This window comes from Dunckerocampus dactyliophorus, chromosome 7, assembly GCF_027744805.1.
Source record: "Dunckerocampus dactyliophorus isolate RoL2022-P2 chromosome 7, RoL_Ddac_1.1, whole genome shotgun sequence".
Lineage (NCBI taxonomy): Eukaryota > Metazoa > Chordata > Actinopteri > Syngnathiformes > Syngnathidae > Dunckerocampus > Dunckerocampus dactyliophorus.
In genome coordinates this window covers 12,852,843-12,873,095 of record NC_072825.1, presented here as the reverse complement: position 1 = coordinate 12,873,095, position 20,253 = coordinate 12,852,843, and the positions used below count along the sequence as shown (strand labels likewise).

Below are 20,253 nucleotides of genomic sequence, written 5' to 3'. Positions count from 1 at the left end.
CATGGGGAGGAGCTGACAATAACACGTCTTGCATGAACCGCAAGTGGTAGGTATGTTTTCCATGATTAGTTAGGTCGGTTCCAGTCAAGTTTTCTCACTATGCTGACTTTGACTTAAATTCTGAAGCGTGATTCAGCACAAACATCTGTTAATAATGGAAGCTCTCTGTCGCAGCATTAGTGGGCATGCCAGTCTAGAGTTAAAATAGGAGTGCCGATTGGCATCCACTTCCTTATTACGCCCTAAACGGGTTTGGCCGCCATGATGGGGCACAGAATCCAGAAAGTATGCATTGAATACATGCCCTCGGCACACTACTCAGCTATTAATTGCTCTAATAGATGTGGCGACCCCTGGTCACTCTCCGGCCACCGCACTGGTCATCTAGACAATTCGGGTATCAGCTTATTGCCACCCCAATGAAACATTTCTGGCTCTGCTACTGGATGACAATGCTACGTTTTGGAATGAAAACACTCAATTTCGCCTTTCAATATTATAGCTATTTGTGGTATGATTAGCGTTGATTTGTATAACAATTCTTACGTAAATTAAACAGAAGTCAACAGTGCACTAATGTTTGTACAAACATTCTTGCATGTAGGCTCTTACCCAAAAGTAGAGGCTTTCTTTTCAAATAACGACAGTCGGCTGAAATCCAACAAGGCTGAAAGCCAATATATTCAGTTAGCCCGTTATCACCTCTTGCTGTAGGAATCATTGAAGTTTATTTATAAAGCCAGGTTGTTACACTTGAGGATGTTTGTTTTTCCAGTCCTTTGGGTTTTCAAATCAAAACAAGCCACTGCACAAATTAATCTGAAATACTGTCCATAGCCCCTCCATGATTGTTTATGGGTAGACGCTAATTCTAAACCAAAACATGCAAACTAGTTAGTTTAACAGCAGGGGAGATCTTATTGCTGAAGAATCTACAGAATCTCAATGGCACTTCACCACTGCAACAATTGTACATTGTGAGGGTGATGGCACCTGTTCAGAGTTATCCAAGATTAACAAAGATCACTGAGAATAAATGATGGCTTATTAGCAATGTTATAACTATAGGCACCCTGAGCATGAAGTGAAAGGTGGGTTTGATTACAGATTATCTCAAATTATTTAATTCTTGAAGATGTACAGTGTAATCAGGGCAGAACAATACAAGTAAATCAGACACTTCAAGAAAAAAAAAACAAATATAAAAAACAAAATTATAGAAATAATAAAAAACACTACTGTTCGCCTTAAATGATTTTGAATAGGTATAACAGGTTGAGTTTATTTACATACTGTACCTTGAACAGGGCCTGTGCTGACAATAGCACCTGCAACCACAATGTAAAGTAAATGGTGCTGTTGACAAACCTAAAATAGATTGGGGCAGATAAATACAGTAAATTCCGTTGTATAAACCTCGGTGCGGCTCTAATCTTGTGGCATTTCCTTTACTTCAGAACTATTACTAATTGTTTAAATATTGTGCCACTTGTGAGTCATTGAGGAAACAGTGACTCTTTCCTTGGCAGGAGCCAATCACAAGCTATTAGTGCACTCACAACGAGCTTGTCAACTCAATGGAAATCGCAGGTCAAGAGTATAACAACATAACAGTCTGACTCACGGTGTCATCTGAGAACACAAAATTCATCACACATATCTCAGAAATATTCAAACATGTACCAATACAAGCTTAAAACAACAAAAAAAACCCCCACATTTTAGAATTTTCCCATTCAGCATTGCGTCTGAGCAGCGCATTCATTGGAGCGCTGCAATGACGTCAGCCTCCCTCTGGGCTCTGTGCAGGCTCCGGGCTCCCTCTTGTGGACAGAGGCAGCATTGCAGCGCCATCCATCTATGTTGCTTGTCTCTAGTTAACTGCTCTTCTGGCAGTAATGCATTAGATGTTAAAATAGCTGCTGTTTTGTTATTTTAAACTCGTATTGGTACATGTTATGTATATTTCTTAGGTTCCGTTTGAGTGTTAAGTTGCTGTGTGATGAGTTCAAAGTTTGTAAGATGAAACAATGAGTCAGACTGTTATATTGAGGAATGACCTGCAATTTCAAATGGGTTGCCAAGCTTATCAGTTTTTTCATAGCTCATGATTGTCTCCTGGTCCTCACAGACTTGTGCGTGCCACAATGTCATTTTATGACGTGGACACGTGCGGCTTATACACCAATGCAGCTAATACAGTATATGAACAAATCTGGTCTGGTCCTCTAAATTTACTGGGTGCGGCTTATACACCGATGTGGCTTATACACTGGAATTTACAGTACAATTTTACCATAACACCAAAATGACATGGATGAATCTTGGCGGACCCCAAGAAGGATTCATGTCTGCTGCAAGAAAATACTTAAATAGCTGCTGGTAGAAACGGGATGGAGGGGGGGGGGGGGGGCAAGTTGCTGACAACATTGTTTTTCTGACTTAAAAATAAACTCATGACTAATTCAGTGTCTTTCCCTTATATCCCTCTGGCTCAAAACTGATGTTATGAAAGCTTGACAGCCATCTTCTGCTCTTTCTTCATCATCCTTTGAGCCTCCTTCTCCATCTTCTTTCTCTGCTGTTCCATGGACCGTTTTTCTCTCTCAGCCAGCTTCTGTTGTCTGTTACAAGGGCAGATAGCATATAGATAATGGAAGCATGCTCATCTGAGAGTGAGGACAATAAACTACTACGATGGAATTACAGTATTAGTAAATGCTGCCATCTGCTGGTCAAAAAGGGGACCAGCACCCCCATATCAAGGTACATTGCCAACTTTACCTGAGCACTTCTTCTGCTTCCCAGGTGGCATCAGACTCATCCTCCCAGGCATTGGTGTCCTCCTGCCAATTGTCCATTTCGCCCAGCTCCGCCTGTACAAAGTTTTTGTTTGCATCTGAGGGCTTGAATGGGCCCCAAACATGAACCTTTTATAGAACCAGGAACTGGCATTTGTTATGGAAAAATCTGGTGTTTTGCAGTATTACAATCCAGACTTAAACATAGCAAAAGCATTTATATAGAGTTGACTGGAAATGTACAGAGAAACAGTAAGTTCACAAAAAACACCAAAGTCACTCCAGTTGCATTCCATCAGCCTTAATTATTTGCATACCGACATGCCCAACTGTTCTACGCATTGGAGGTTTCAATTTCCACCTCAACTGGTTTTAAATTAAAATAAACACTTAGGTTAGGTTAAGCTCAAGACACATTTTCAAGTCAAGGATTTATTCAACTGTTAGCTAACTAACTTATTATTTCACTCCACATTTCAATACAAGTTTTACATTTAAAAGTAACAATAAAATGTAGTCTCAGGTTGTAAATTTGTTCCTACCCAATCTGACCACAACTGTATACTGAGATTAATTTCAATTTATATTGGCCCCAACTTACAAATACAATTTTCACATCTCCACACTGTCTTCATTTCTCAGCCATGAACTGATTGCCTGCCTGAAGCTTCAAAGATAAGATAAGGTAACTCACTGAGGGTGCACCAAAGGTCATCATATCCTGAGAGGCTGCCAGTCTGCTGGAGAAACCAGCTGAGCCGTCTGGCACCATGTAGTTCAAAGGCTCCCTTTTCTTTAACACTATCTACAAGATGGAAAACAGAGTGCCACATCAGAATTCAGAGCTACTATAACATAAATGCATCGCATTAAGTGGTTTCAAATTCAAATTCAATTGAAAACTTACTGCCGTCTCCTTAACAGTACAGGTGTATGTAGAATAATTGCTTTGTGCATGATTATGTGCTCTCAGGCATTTGGACTTTACCATCCAATACCTTATCCAACCACTCAATATAAAAAATACTACAAATGTATATATCATGCTCTGGTAATGATGACTAATAAATAAATTAATTATGGATTCGATTTTTTATTATTATTTTTATTATTTTTTATTCTTTTCAAGGTACCCAAAGCGCTTGACAATGAAGTGAACCCATTACTCATTAAGAGCACATCTTGAAAGTGATTCATGCGTTCATCAGCTCGAGACTCGATTACTACAATGCCCTCTATATTTGAGTAAATCAGTCCCTCCTCCGCAGGCTCCAGTTGGTGCAAAATCCAGCTGCTCTCCTCTCCTCACTAATGCTCCAAAACATGCCCATATCACTCCAGTTCTCTTTTCTCTACATTGGCTCCCGGTACAGTCTAGAATCAGTTTTAAAGTCCTCCTATTTGTGTGCAAGTGCTCTAGCACAATTAGCTGAACTTTTAACTGTCACTCACCACTCCAGGGCCCTGCGCTATTCTCAGCACACAACATTGGGTGTCCCAAAGGCGAAATAAAAAAAAATGGTGGGGATCGCTCTTTTGCTGCGTTTGCTCCCAAGCTTTGGAACGCCCTTCCAGCATGACTTAAAAAAAAAAAAGACTAGGTTTAATCAACATCAATGCCAGACTCACCTTTTGTGTTTTCCTAATTGTTGGCGCCATGTCTTTGAAGTAGTCAGGTTCTTCATCTACTTCACTGGGTGGAGGGGGGACGTTTCCATTACCACCTTCAATTTTAATACTTGTGGGTGCGTCTTCATCCCATGAACTCCATTCTTCAACCTCAGGCTGTGCAGACTGAATGGTCAAAAATAGAGTTGGATTTTGAATAAAATCTTTTATGTATACACAATTTTAGGGATGCATGATTTTTTTTTCAAGCAGATAAAACCTATAACAATACCGATTTTTATATCTATTATTTTTTTTAATTTTAATTTAACTGTAGTTTGTGCACACCAGGAGGTAAAACGACACAAAGTTGGATTTCACAAACTGTACCTGTAGATTTGTCCTTACCAAATATAATGACATCACTACTATTAACAAAACATTAAAAAAAATAGCAGCGGCTCAAAAATACAAACTGTGGCTCCAAGCCAACAAAAGCCGGTATCTTCAACAATGGTAAGTGACGGCCATCTCCTGCCATCATTTCCCTGATGAAATCACAGATGGCTTTATCCCTCAGGTACGGTAGTCTCTGGCAAACCTTTTTGCACTTTTCAAATGCCGCAGGCTCCATAGCGATGCTGGTGTTTCAGGTGGCTGATAAGGCTTGGTGTGTTGTAGCTCCAACTTTTTTCCCCTCATTGTGGAAGGTTTGAAGAGCATCTGTAGCATTTGAAATGTCTTCCTCTAAAAAGGGGTAAGTCCCACACAATGGACACTGTGTTTGTTTACAAGTGAGCTCAGGGGACGTTTTATAGCTTTGAAATCACGACCAATGTTAATTTGGCTTTTTATATCTTTAATGTCAAAGTGAAAACAAGATTTTTTTTTTATTTGTGTCAGTTAATTAAAGATATAAAGGTAAAAGTAAATGACTGCATATGTATTCAGTTCATTCAGTATTTAGAAGACGCACCTTTGGCTGCAATCACAGCATTGAGTCTGTGTGGATATGTCTCAATCAGGCTGGCACGTCTGAATGCTGAAATTTCTCCTTAACCAATCTTCTTCTTGTCCGATCAATCACTTTCGGAGTGAGGTAGGCCAGCTCAATGCAGAAAAACACCTTATCCTTCCATTTCTTAATTATGGCTTTAACTGAACTCTCTGGGATGCTGAGTGACATGGGAATCTAATTGCAGTCATCTCCTTCCCGTAACTTTACGATGATCTTTTCTCTGTATTGCTTGGATTGTTCTTTTGTCTTCATGTTGCAATTGTAGCAGGAACGTTAATGAAGCAGAGACTGGACATCCCAGACACAAATGTTTTTACACGACATAATCATTTGATACACAGGAGCTGTACTCAAGTCGTCTCCATTTCACGAACTTTCACACTGCAGCCATCAACTCGCTTGGTCTCTGATGAATTACGTCAATAAATACTTTTTCCAAACGCTTACTTTACATTCTAGATTTTCAATTAATGGACAGTTTGTAAAAATCTGTTTCCACTTTGATGTGAAAGGAGATTTTTTTTTTCTAATTTGTGGCAGAAATGCAAACATTAAAGCAATAAAAGGCTGAAATAGCAGAGGGGGTGAATCGATTTGCAATGCTGTGTAGACACAAGAGGAATCTGGTTTCCAATCACACTTTTCATGTATTCATTTGACCTTTAAAAAGTCAAACACGATCTGATTAAAGTTTACATGTGTTTGAAAAGATGCTTTCAACCAAATTCATAAAATAATGTTGTTTTTTTTATGCATGTAGTGTATTCCTGTGCTGTTTTGCATGCAACAGTGACCACGTACCGTTAAATGAAAACTGACCTGTTTTGGTGCAGATGAAGAAAAATCCACTGTTGTTGGGAGAGTTATTTGATCACCACTCAGCTTCCGGCCCCTTCCACTTCTTTAAGGGAAAAAATATAAATAAGAAAACATTGCAAAGGACAAATAAGGTCACAGCTGCACCTTTGTTTTTGCATGCATTAATACATTATATAAAAATGTTTTTTGTAGTTTTAGCTCTATTCTTACTAAAAATGTGATCTGTTTATGTATTACAAAATAATGGCATGTTTCAAATTCCTGTTCAGTTTGCCATTCTTCAGCAAACCAAAGAGCAAAATGCATTAGGGGCTGTCAAACATTGTTTTAATATCCTCAAAATGACTTACCTGCAGAGCAATCTCTTAAAGAAAGACAGCAAAGTGGCTAGGCATGTGCAGATCTTAAACAGACGAAACTGAGTGATGGCCATGATGAAACTGATCTGGTGAAGGATAATACTCAATATTAGAACTGTGACTGAAGTGTTGCAGTCCCCTCCATAATGTAAAAAAATGCGATGCTGTCTTAACATGGGAAATAATATCAAATCACCAAATGTATGTAGCAAAGAGCACATCAAGGAACCTTTCATAAAATGCAACCTTTATGCCATTTCAGGTTATTCATCGGGTTCTGTCATTACTAGCAATTTGTCAATGATACATCCACCTTACAAATGAATAATACCGTTTGCAAAGCTGATGCTTTCTCTTGTGTAGCTAACGAGACAAGTTCATTTATTTGCCTACCGCTGCTTGCTAGCTTAGCCAACAGAAAAGCATGGTCTTTAGCGATTCTTCGACGGTCTTGTTACGTGACAAAAAGTAGCTCGATACTAAATTAAATTAGTGTCATGTCAAACCAACGACAGAAACAGCTGCATGGGCCAATGCTGTTTCATGACAGAACTCTAACGTGTCGTTGCTCATCCTAGACGAGCGGCTGCCATCTTCGAGTTGGGAGGAGCAGGAAAAAGGAAATACAGTATTCACGTCGCATTCAGGGAACCGGAAAGCGTCGGACGTTTATGGAGCAGCGTACTATTTTCATGTGTTTCATTTGCAAATTTGTGCTTTTAATTGTTACAATATTTTAGAATACGCCATAAACTCCGCTGTCTTCCTGGTAACTATTAATACGTTTTACCGTTATATTTTTGGCGTGGTCTGACCTACTATATAGATCATGTTCTCAAAAACACATAATATTTAAAATATAAAGATTTGTCGTCGCCCGTCGGCAGTATATGACTTAAAAGAAATAAAGAAATAAATACAATGACTGCAAAATAGAAGCGGCGTTCTCAGTGCAGCCTCCCACAGAGTCCTACCAACTAGCCAATCAACACGCAGTCCGGACGGAAGTGGCATATTTGAAAACTTGTCAGTTGAAGGCGAGCCTCGACCGACTTCTGTAAAAATACATAAATAAACAAAGGATTAACGTAACTGACATCGCAAACAAGGTGAGATATGAATAGTTCTGTTTAAGTGTTTTCTTATAAGTTGTTAAGTGTTGCTTGAAGTCAAGTAGGTGACCTGTGGCGGGATAAATCAAAGTCAATTGTTACAACATGCTAACTAGTTTGTTTTCAGCCTGATACTAGTACACATTAGGATAAATATCGGTTATCCTGTCAGCTGTGTTATTGTCGGTATACTGCCTCCTGCCTATACATTTTTCCTACCGTATAGAAAAGTCTACGGCCCACATAATTTTTTGCGGGAATGTACTTTCAGCTCATAGATCGATCTCAAGTATTTTGAAGGAGTTGCAAGGTATTAAGTCAGTCCTGCAAAGGCAAAATCATACCTACAGTGAAACCTTTAACATGTAACTATCTTTAATTTTAGATGGAGGAAGAGGAACATTCAGACAGAATGCAGAAACTTGCCATGGTTTCTCAGAAGCTCATCAAAATTAAAAAATATCTAAACGAAGGTATTTTTGCCCCATCGTAACATATGACTAACATGTAACAATATGTTCATATTTCATCAATACCTGCTGCTTTTCTTTCAGATGACACTGACAATATTAATCATCAGATCACCAGCTTAAAGTCGCCTGAAAGCTGTCTTTCATATTTGACGGACCTGGAAAAGAAAAGGGATCCTCACTTGGATTCTACCCATCTCACAAGACTGATCAGTTTTTATACCAAGGTGTTCTCCAGTATGCCACTACAAGTACACTGTCAAAATGAGAGCTACGCCAGAATGTTGGTCAGATTTGCTCAGCTTAAAGCGTGAGTGACCTTGTTATAACTCATTTGTCAATTAACTATACCTCCATTTTTTTAGACTTACCCATAAGACATTTTTAGTATTGCTGCTTTTATGTCAATGTTGCACATCTCTTTTGCTGACTGAACACAGTAATTATGTCTTTTTCATTTCTTAGAATTCAAGATGTTAATGAGGCAGATGCCAATTTCAATGTGGCAAGATCTAACAGCCAGAACTTTGCATTTGTCCATATTGCACATGCAGAGTTTGCACATTCTCAAGGTACACAAATATGTGTCTGTTATTCATTACAGAAAGTTTCTCATGACATGATGTCTGACATTTTGTGTTTCTCTGTCTCTCAGGCAAAACAAAAAGATGTGTGTACATATTGCACAATGCAATTGAACTGGGTGCCAAACCAAAAGAGATGCTTGAGGCTGCCTTGCAGAGGTTGCAAGTGGAGAAAATGCAACGTGTTCCTTCAGAGGACAAGGAAAATGACCCACGTAAGACTGTTCTTCATAGCTCCATTAGTTCATGTTTATGTATTTTTAACAGTTATAGCAAAAGTGAGATACATTCCAATAGCTTCTAGAAGAAGCCTGACATAAAACATAGCATTCTTGTGTATAGAATGAGGCTGCCAGGGATGAGAAAGGGAAGACCAAAGAGGAGGTTTCTAGATTTGGTTAGAGAGGACATGCAGGTGGTACGAGTGACAGAGGAAGATGCCAAGGACAGGGCATGCAAGATGGCAAACACGTGATTTGATGTGGTGACCTCTCATGGGACAAGCTGAAAGAAGATTATTTTTGTGTTGAACAGTCAGCAACAGAGAGTATACAGTTCATAGAAATAATTGGCAGAAGAATACATACTTGCTCTCTTGATCTGATACTGTAGTAATCACTAAATTATCTAGTACACCAGCCTCATTTGACATGTATTCTTGTACTGAAATTCACTATACTATATATTTATATATATTTCCATTTCTGACAGTATCCTTCAACTGTACCACACATGAGTCTGTTAAAAAGGGCTCAGACTTCCAGAAAGGAAGCAGGATGTCAGATGGGACAGGTGACTTGTATCTGCCAAGCATTTTTAATTCAGGGTAAGAACAAAACATCTTTTAAAGCTGCTCCTTGTCATTCATTTACAAAGAAAACAGCAAACATTGCCTCCCTCTTACTCTCAGAAGTGAACCTTTGCCAGATGACTTGCTGCTGAACTGGAGATCGACATCTCATCGCAACAGGGCTGCTGGTTTGGTCGGAATTTAATTTGTTCATGTTACTCCCACTACGTTTTTATATATTGTTACCTACATTTTTCCAATTAAACATTTTTTATTCCAGCCAGGCAGAGTTCCCATTGTTCCTTTCTCCATCTCAGAAAAGGATGATGATGATGATGATGATGATGGCAATGACTTTAATGGGAGGCCATCAAACAAACATGATGCATCAGTCATCAAGAATTTGTCCAGGTAATTTTGTTAGTACAGCACATTTTCTCTAAATTCAATAGCAAAAAGTTTAAATGTGCACCATATGGACCTAGGTTTTGTGGCACACATCTTCACCCAGTATTTACCCTGCCATAAAATTGGGGCTTCCATGACTCTTCCCCCTGTTCACATGGCAAGGTCCATTCAAGGAAAACTTTTTTTTTTTTTTTTTTTTTTAGTTTTGCCCATCATGCACAATGCTTATGTGAGACATGAGCACATACAGTATTGGAAAAAATGATTAGACCACCCTTGTTTCTTCAGTTTCTTGTTCATTTTAATGCCTGGTACAACTAAAAGTACCTTTTTGTTTTGACAAATATGACATAACAATGACAACAAAAATAGCTCATAAGAGTAACATTTTGTGGCAGTACAGTGTTATAGCTATTCATGTAAGAACTTAAGTGTTTTTTTTTGTTATTATCAAGAAAACCATGGAACTTGCTAGATATCAGCTCTTAAATCAAACTCTTATGCACTATATTTGTTATCATCATTATATTTGTCCAAACAAAGCTACCTTTAGTTGTACCAGGCAATAAAATGGATCAGTCAACTGAAGAAACAAGGGTGGTCTAATCATTTTTTTCCATGACTGTATGTTTTTCTCTTTTCTGTGTAAATCCCATTTACTACACGTAATGGAATCCACCTATGCCGCCTACAAAGGCCGCTATTAAAACATCGTCAACAACGTTTTCATGGTTTTATATACATGCTGTGACCATGTAGTAACAGGTACAGTCACGATAGGAACGAACACCTACACTAGGTGAGGTGTACACAACAGCACTGGCAGCATCTCGAATATGTAGCCTTACCTTTTGGTAGTGGTCTGTGGCGCTGCTTGCGAATCTGTGGTGAAGCTTGTTGCTAGCCGGCTAGTAGCTACTCAGTGTGGCATGGCTAAGTGTCAATGTGCCAGTAACGTAGTTCGACCGGCGTAACAATGTTAATAATAATAATAATGTCGCTGTAGCTTAGTTAATATGCACGTCACATTATATGTAAATGGAGCGTTGTTGGCGCTTTTTGGGGACTTTGCCCGGTGACTATAGGCAGAATAAATAAGTCCCATATGTGCAGTCATGAGTGTCTGTTTTTGTCTGTTTTTATATCTTTCAAACGCACAGAAAAGAGAAAGACGTGTTCAGGTCTTGCATAAGAATTGTGGATGATGGGCAAAATTCCCCCACAAAAAAGTGCTGTTTTCCTTTAAGGCTGGTTTGGTTGAGTTTGGGGAAGTAGAAAAAGGAGTAGAAAACTAAAAATAAACTAAACTAACAAATGCACTTTTCTCAAAATCCACTAGAAACTTGCCTCAGAGTATGGAAACCCTATTGTTATTGTAATGTTTGATGTTGAGAATTCCACTGTTACTATTTATTATTGTAATATTATAATATAGGTATTGTAATAATAATATTGTTTCATGGTTATTGGTATTTTTTGCTTACATCTGTTCTGTGGTAAAGAACACAATCTGACAGAACAAATGCGCCATGTGACGTGCGCAAATGGTGTTGTTTCAGGCAACCATCCGATTCCAGTATCGGCACAAAATCTGATCGATCCTCTTCCAGGAAAAGTGCTATGGATGAAGATTTTGTCAGCTTTCGGGTTGGTATTTTACATTCTTGTTTTAGTGTCTGTAGTGCTTGCTGGTAGTGTTCAGTTGACAAAGAAAAATAAAGTGTAAAGACTTCCTTTTTTTTTTTATTGATTGCAGCCATCCTCGGTAACTCCAGAGCATCACACTTGGGATGACCAGAGCTCCACATCCACGCTTCTGCACACACATGATACAAAGGACACCCTGAAATTGGATGGTATTGGAGCCATAAGGAAATATATGCCTTTATAATGTGCTGCTTAGAGTAAAAAGGAAAATTTTGGATTTTTCTTTTCAGATGTAACTTACAATTTTGAACAGGTCATCAGTTCAAATTCCCCTGAGTCATGCTGGTCTTACCTGGTCAACCTGGAAAAAAGAGGAAACCCTCATACAGACATCAATCTCCTTAATAAACTCAAGGATTGTTATTCCAAAGTCTTTTCCCGCTTGCCGATAAGAAAATACAGCAAGAACTCCACTTATGCAAGGATCCTGGTCAGATATGCAGAACTCAAGGGGTAAGTGTAAACACCGTTTGCACGATGCTTCAATGACTGCTGTTTGTGTGACATTCATTTCATGATTGTCTAAATAGTTGGCAACACCAGTGAGTACACCTCACAAATTTTGCTCAATGTGTCAATATTTAGTTTGCGCGCCAGAGTTATCTTGTACTGTGTTAATCCTTTTGGGCATGGAATTCACCAGAGCTGCACAGGTTGTTAGTGGACTCCTCTTCCACTCTTCCATCACAGAGCTGGTGGATGTTAGACATCTTTTTGCTTATCCACCTCCCACCTGAGTATTCCCCACAGGGTTCCAATTGGGTTTAGGTCTGCAAACATGGCCTCTGCATCACTTTCAGCTTTTTCAGCAAGGCACTTGTCACCTTGGTGTGTTTGGGGTAGTTTATCATATTAGGAAAACAGACATGCAGCCCTTCTTTTCAAAGGGAGGGACTCATTTTCTGCATCAGAATTCAGAAATGTTTCAATTCATGTTTCTCTCAATGAATTGCAGTTCCCTTTGTCGGCAGCACTCATGCAGCCCGAGACATGACGCTAGTACCACCAGCTAGATTTTAGGCAAGACACGATGATCTTCTGCTGCCAACTTTTTGGACAGTATTGGCTGTGAGTTGCAGCTAAATCTAATGTAATAATCAAGGCACTCACTTATTGCAACTGTTGATCCGAAATCGGCCGATAAGTCAACTTCAAGCAGGAGGGTTTGGAGGAGGAGGTGTAGTGTACGGTGGCGCCTCAATGCAGCAGCAAACCCGGGCTTTATTGGCCTGCTTTTATATTAACAATCAAGGTATCCATATTGAAAATAGGACAACAATGCAAACGTGACAGGTAGTCAGGGTAAAAAAAAAAAAAAAAAAATCAGGGTAAAACAAAAAAACCAAAAAAAACATTTGAATCAAATTTCGTCTACAGATAGATATTAAAGTGTATTAATATCCTATATACCTTTTTATCTTGTCCTGAAGCCCCGACCAATAATTTCGAAAGGCTGAATATTGTACTTAACTTTCCAAGCACGAATTGACTTGATGTGGTCCAACCTTCAATATAAATCCGATACGAAATTGAAGATAAAGAAGCAATCTACCTAACAAACATGTAAACGAATGAAAATACACCAGATACCATACGTAAAAGTTTCATTTTTAAGGATGCCCCCACGGACTCTCCTAACAGAGCGCCCACGCTCAGTGTCAGATTTTTGCATCACTAAAATATGTTTAGTAACATTACTACACCTAGCGTTAACTTTTTCAAAGTCAAAAATAAAAACACAGCAGTAGTGGTGTCAGCTCAAATATGTAGCCTTACCTTTTGGTGAGTGGTCTGAGGCACTATGAGAGCGGTGCTGATGCGCTCCGGCCGCTAGTAGCTAGCCAGTGTGTTATGGTGAAGTGTCACTGCGCCAGTAACGTACTTCCATTGACGTAACAATGTTAATAATAATAATAATAATAATAATAACAATGTCGCTGTAGCTTGTTTATTATGTGCATCACATTATATGTATATGCAACGTTGTTTGCGTTTTTGGAAGTCTTTTTCAGAAGGCCTTATCCCATTATGTGCAGTAATGAGCTGACTCTCTTCATCTGTTTTTATATCTTTAGAATGCACAGAAAAGATAAAAACATGTGTTCATGTCTCACATAAGGATTGTGGATGATGGGCAATATACCAACAAAAGTACAGTTTTCCATTAAAATACATGCATAGATGTTACTCCGAGGAACTCAGTTGTTGTCAGTTAACCTATCAGAAGCTTCCAAAGTCCTAATTTTGGTACAACAGGAAAAGTTTAGTCTGATTTCATTTCAGATAGTGAGAAAAGAATGTTTGTGTTTTTCATGACTAGATTCTCACTGAAGGCATCAAAACTATGAATGAATACATGTGGAACTATATATTTAACAAAAAAGTGTATATTTTAGATTCCTTAAAGTAGCCTTTTTGGTAGCGCTGCAAACCCTTGGTGTTCTATGCTCATTGAGCCTCATGAGGTAGTCACCTGAAATGGTTTTCACTTCACAGGTGTGCCTTGTCAGGGTTACTTCGTGGAATACCTTGCCTTATTAATGGGGTTGGGACCATGGGGTTGTGTTGTGTTGTGTGTGTGTCTCCAAAATTTTGGCCTGTACTGTATATAGTTGCCAAAATAACTCTTTTTATTCATGGTATATCATCATAAAATGGTTTTCATTTGCATTTAAATTTCTGTTTTGCTTTCAAAGTATTCATGACGCAGAGGAAGCTGAGGACCATTTCATAGTTGCAAGGTCCAACTGCAAAGCCTTTGCATTTGTCCACATTGCACATGCTCAATTCGAGCTTTCTCAAGGTATTGTAGTTCATTAATTCTAACTACTATGCGATGTGATCATGTTTTCTGACTTTTAATCATTTTAATGTATTTATATATTGACAAGATATTTCCTGAAAATATAATTATGGCATGACTCAGCTGTGAAGGTTTTATTATTATCATTATTATTAAGGAAATGTGACCAAGGCGACTACAATACTTCTCAAAGCCCAATCATTAAATGCCATACCAGCCGAGCTGTTGGATGTGGCTCTGCGGAACCTGAAAACTGGAGAGAAACAACTTGTTCCCACGAAGAGGGAGCAAACCCTCACCGGTATTTCTTTAAGGTTATAAAGCTTGATGATGCATCCTGTTTGACTTTGTTTTTTAAAAAGTTAATCTAATGTCTCTTTAAGATTTTGAGATGGATGTGTCAACTTGTGGGGGAAACCAGGACCCGCAGCATCCTGCTGGAGTTGCTGTAAACCCAATAGTGGACCAGCCCAAACCTGCAAGCAAGGCGGGTGTTTCAGAGTGGAAAATACCAACGCTGATGAAGCATGTTTCTCCAGAGGTATGTGTTCATGTATTTTCCAAAAATATGTGGTATCAAATAGTTTGTTTGAAGCAACATATGTCAACATGACCGTCTTCACTGTGGCTTGTCTAAGTTACGTAAAGACTGGTCATGCAAAGCATCCAGCCAGCACAATGCCTGCAACCAAATAAATCAAACTACACATCTTTCAATACTTTTTCTGCTACAACCTTGGTTAACGCTAATTTGATGCGCTGTGTTATTCAGCCTTCTGTCAAAATTATCTTTTTTTCCTCTCTCTCCAGGATAAACATATTACACCACCCGCTCCCAAACTGAATCCTTGTGTGCTGAACTCACTCCCTACTCCAGCTCTTACTCTTTCATCAAAATTAAATCCACAAATTGTCTGCCAGACTCCAAACGACAGAAATCCCTGTGCTAACAGGTAACAAACTGACAGGGAAGTTGGATAAAATACATCTATTTTTTAGGGTGTTTGCTTTTGCCCCAAAGTATGTCAATGGATGTATTGTTCTGATGTATTAATGAACCTTTTTAGATTTTGATGAAAATGTGAAGTTGTGTTGTGTGAATTGTCTTATCTTTGTAGCTGTAAAACAAACCTTTTAATTTCTGTTTTTCTCCCTTTCAGCTTCATTACACCTATTGAAAAGAAATACCCAGGAGTGTCAAATTCCTCCGCAGTAGCACCACATAGAGTTGGACTTGTGCACCCATGCACGCCATTGAACCAAGTGTCTGGTTTTCAGACTCCACAGGTACAGCCTCTTTATGCATTTGTTGCCAATCACACAAAGATTGTTTTGTATTGCTCAGAATTTCTTAAGTCTGGATTTGGTAGAAATATGTACAGTATCTATATCTACAATATATCTAGCCAGAACTTATGCAGAATGTTGTGCTGATTTTTCTGCTATAGCATGCAACACTTTATTTCAGGTTAGTCACAATCTCTAGTACTGGTTGGCATAACATGTGTCCAAAGAAATGGAAAGCTCAAGCAACCAAGCAAAACCTCCTCGAGCCAAAATTGATTAGGTGTCAAAATAAAACCTGGATAATGTTAAATTATATGTGCATTATATACGGTGTTTTTCCATCATTTCAGACTGTAATGAGAAATGTTTTCTAATCCACCAGGCTTCCTTTACTACACCGTCTAATGAATCAATTACCATTAAAGGCAAGCAGTTCTTCATTCTTAAGATGATTGGACGAGGGGGATCCAGCAAGGTAAATAACAGAAAATTCAAACAGTATATTGCAAACTACATTATAACGATAATTATTATTATTAGTCTTGATTGTAGCCTTAACATGTCTTCTCTTTTCTTTAGGTGTACCAAGTCCTGGATCAGAGAAAACAGTTGTTTGCTGTTAAATATGTGGACCTGGAGGAGGCAGATGCTCAAACTGTGGAAAGTTACAAAAATGAGATTCAACATCTGAACCACTTGCAGCAATACAGTGATCAAATTATAAAACTCTATGACTAGTAAGTACACAGACTGGATCAAAAGAATGTTCCATATACAAATCACTTCTACTGTGAATGTGTGCTAACACCAGATTTTCAATATCATGATTAAGTGAGTGAATAAAAAGAAAATACATAGACTTGTGGTGAGTGTACACTACAATGGGTCTTTGTTAATGCTGTTAATGTTAATGCTCTGCTGGTTGTGTGTTTGCAGTGAAGTCACTAACAGGTACATTTATATGCTGATGGAGTGTGGAAATTTGGATCTAAATACTTGGTTGCGGAACCGAAAGACTGTGAATCCACTTGAGAGGAAATTCTACTGGAAGAATATGCTCGAGGCTGTCCATACTATCCATAAACACGGTGGTTGTTTTTCCTCTTTCCATCTATATAAATTGTCATAGTATAGTTACATTTTGTTCTTATTATGTCTTTATTTCTAACCTCTCGTGTTTCTTGTGCTTTGTCTCATGCCAGGCATCGTGCACAGTGACTTGAAGCCAGCAAATTTTGTCATTGTAAATGCATCACTGAAGCTAATTGACTTTGGCATCGCAAATCGCATCCAACCAGATGTGACGAGCATAATGAAAGATTCCCAAGTAAGTGCATTTAGTGCAGCTAAAAGTCAATGAGTGTTGGACATACCAGATAAATAAAAACATGGATCTGGGGGAATGTAGTACAGTGATGCAATTTTGTTGTTTGTTGTTTTCTTGTTTCTCAATTCAGGTTGGAACCCTGAACTATATGCCTCCTGAAGCCATTAAAGACACTTCATCCCAGCATGGAAAAGCACGCTCAAAGGTACTTACGTACTTACTTACCTCAGTTGATTTGAGTTGATTCTGAACTGAAGTTTCTAATTATTTTTTGCTTTGTCTCTAAGATAAGTCCCAAAGGGGATGTGTGGTCCCTTGGCTGTATCTTGTACTGCATGACCTATGGGAAGACTCCATTCCAAAGCATCACCAATCAAATCACCAAGCTACACGCCATCATTGATCCCTCTCATAAGATTGAATTTCCTGACATCTCTGAGAAGGATTTGCTGGGTGTGTTGAAGGTAAAGTAAACATGCCAACTTCAAGATGGAAACTTTGATACCCACTAATATATTTGAACTGGTTTATTAATTAAAGTTATTTTGTTCAACCCACACAAACATGTGTGGGTGTGTTTTGTGGGGTGTGGCTTCCAGAGTCAGAGCACGAATATGTGCAGAATATACGGCTTTTGAGGGTTAGCTCCCCCGTGTAGTACCTAACCAAGGCAGACAGCACCTTTTCAACTCATTCAATCCCGGCCATTTTTCAAAAGACAACCCCTTCAGTACCGGTCATTTTAGACTATTTTGGCTGATTTTTCAAGGCACACAGAATATTATGTTCTATAGCTGGCTGTATAAACATGGAACGTGCCAAAAGAAAGATGAGACTCTTGTATTTCATCTGGGAAAAAAAAAAGTTTGTTTCTACCATTTTCCATTCTTTACTAATCAGCAGCAGAACATAGGTACGTTTCAGGAAAATATCAGTTCCCAACAAGAAAAGGGAGAATATAATGTTTGAAACCGTATTTAGAAGGTCGCAAACAGGTTTTCTATGCTCTAACTACGAAAATATTAGTTTTCTTCATCTTTCTGCTTATTTACACCGCACATGACCGAATAACAAACATGTTTGTGTGATGTTCTGTGTGTCTGTGAATGCACTTTGCGGTCCTGTAGTGTCATTGCGAGGACAAACGGACTAGGGACGTGTTTGTGAGTTAGAGATACATATGGTGTTAGAATTGCACTGCTGTTGATGTGTTCAGGTCAGATTTAAAGTTTTAAAAGAGCTTCTGACTCTGTGGGGATGCTACACTGTGCCTGCGTCTACTGTCACAACATGAAGGTGTGGCTTGCCGTGGTGCGCATGCGGTAATTACGCAATTTTAACATAATTAAATCAATTAGTTAAGTTATCGCCATTAACACGTTATTTTTGACAGCGCCCCTGAAAATGTGTGTGAGTTAAATGGTTTGCACAGAATTGGCATTCACACATTTATTAAATTACACAGTTACCATGAATTAGTAACAGTTGATATGACCTTTTGTTGGACAGAGGTGCTTGGTCCGAAATCCCAGAGAGCGAGTGTCTATTGCAGAGCTGCTGGAGCATCCATACCTGCAATTGAAGCCACAGCTGTCTCCAGAACCAGGTACACACACAGTGTCAAAATCGGATTCAGAGTCCTCCTTTGTTGACGACAACGTAACAAGTGTCTTTTTTTTTTTCTTTACCTGTTTCAGGACGTCAATGTAACAATGATCTCAAGAAAATTCTAACAGATCTTGCAGCCCTCCAGTCTCCCAACAGCATCATACGAGCAGCTAATGTAAGATACAGTGTGTGTGTGTGTGTATGTATACGGTATATATATAAGTTTACAGATTTTCCTCCTCTTTTTTAAAATAAATTCACTGATTCAATATGTTTTTGTCCACAGAATCTGGCCAAAATGTGCAGCAGTGGAAAGAAGCTAGATGTGGCAGAGTGTGCAAAGTCAACCTAATAAGGCAGAAAATGCAATGTAAATATGTTTTTTTTTTTTATGTATTTAAATAGAAGCAGTAAAAGTTTATATTCGGCAAGTTGTGGAACTAACAGAGGTAGAGTTTTTATTTCTTCATGTAAAATTGGTCATTTTTTTGCCAGCCCTACATTTTTTGCCTATGTTCTGTTAGATGCATGTCATAAATAAACTTACTATATCCTCAGGACTTCTGCCTTATCTGTGTATGTTGCTGTAATTCCTACCAATGTCATGCTCATTCCTAAAGAGGTTCAAAATGACCCAAAAAAACAATTGGCTCTTATTAATAATACAACTACAGTCTGATGATTGAATGATTGCAACCTCCCACAATAATCAGCAAAATTCTTACATTGGTACCTGCTGGATGTTGCTGCAATTTCCTCCACCCTGTCTTGGCCCTGCTGGCCACTTGTATTCTGTTGTTTTTATTGTATTCTGTTGTCATTAATTAAATTCGATGTTTTTATTACACACATTAATGTTGTCACAGTGAGCGCGCTGTGGGTTTGAGTTATGGATTATTTTGTGTATTTGTATTGTTATTGACATTACATTAGATGCTATTAGGAGAGCCAGACCTTTGGTACGTTATCAAGAGCTACATAACTGGGTGTTTAGCAGACTCATTTCAAATATTTTAAAAATGAAATTGTATTTCATTTCTCTTTTTCAAAAGTCAGCCAAGTTTATTCTGAGCATCCCGCTCATGTCAGGATGAGCATCCCTCATTATTATGATTACAGGTGTGATCGCTGTAACTATTTCTCCCTCGTGGCCTCACATTCTTCTGGTATCACAACCCTTAGCACATTTAGGATAACCGGCGCCAACCAAGTAAGACCTCTGGGTCACACATACTGTCATATGTTAGGATAGCTCCGACCGCCTGCGCGTGGTAAGAGCTGAGCTAGTTGAACAGGGCACCTGACCTGGAGTGTCTCTGCTTGGTCCTTCTTGGTTCTGCTGCTTACTGCTTTATTCACTTTGAAATCATTCTACACCCCCCAAGTCATTTAGTAATGATGCTAATGTATTATTTATTTTTGCTTTCTTGCTCATGTTTCACAGGTTTCTGATACGTGTTTTGGCCTGTACATGCTTTTGATGTAAACATGCTTATATGCTTTACATGCTTTCAGTGTGTTTTGGTATTTGCAGCATTTGTTTTTGATCTTG

At 38.7% G+C, this 20,253-nt stretch overlaps 2 protein-coding genes across 2 annotated transcripts; one reads left to right on the top strand and one right to left on the bottom strand.

The window, feature by feature from the left end:
• Positions 1–1,268: 1,268 nt before the first annotated feature.
• Positions 1,269–7,230, bottom strand: ebag9 (estrogen receptor binding site associated antigen 9). The gene is made up of 7 exons (XM_054782851.1): positions 6,999–7,230; positions 6,597–6,691; positions 6,247–6,328; positions 4,431–4,595; positions 3,496–3,606; positions 2,785–2,876; positions 1,269–2,624 (listed from the first exon to the last, which is right to left on the bottom strand). The coding sequence occupies exons 2-7, from the start codon at positions 6,677–6,679 to the stop codon at positions 2,507–2,509; spliced, it is 651 nt and encodes a 216-aa protein (XP_054638826.1). The 5' UTR covers positions 6,680–6,691; positions 6,999–7,230; the 3' UTR covers positions 1,269–2,506.
• Positions 7,092–19,472, top strand: ttk (ttk protein kinase). Its single transcript, XM_054782850.1, has 25 exons — positions 7,092–7,714; positions 8,103–8,190; positions 8,272–8,497; positions 8,653–8,759; positions 8,843–8,986; positions 9,483–9,597; positions 9,682–9,754; positions 9,842–9,972; positions 11,529–11,616; positions 11,726–11,825; positions 11,907–12,129; positions 14,373–14,479; positions 14,637–14,780; positions 14,863–15,020; positions 15,290–15,432; positions 15,640–15,766; positions 16,149–16,241; positions 16,346–16,503; positions 16,703–16,854; positions 16,969–17,093; positions 17,224–17,298; positions 17,381–17,557; positions 18,603–18,699; positions 18,791–18,876; positions 18,988–19,472. Exons 2-25 carry the CDS (start codon positions 8,103–8,105, stop codon positions 19,051–19,053), a joined length of 3,003 nt encoding a protein of 1,000 aa, XP_054638825.1. The 5' UTR covers positions 7,092–7,714; the 3' UTR covers positions 19,054–19,472.
• The last annotated feature ends 781 nt before the right edge of the window (positions 19,473–20,253 follow it).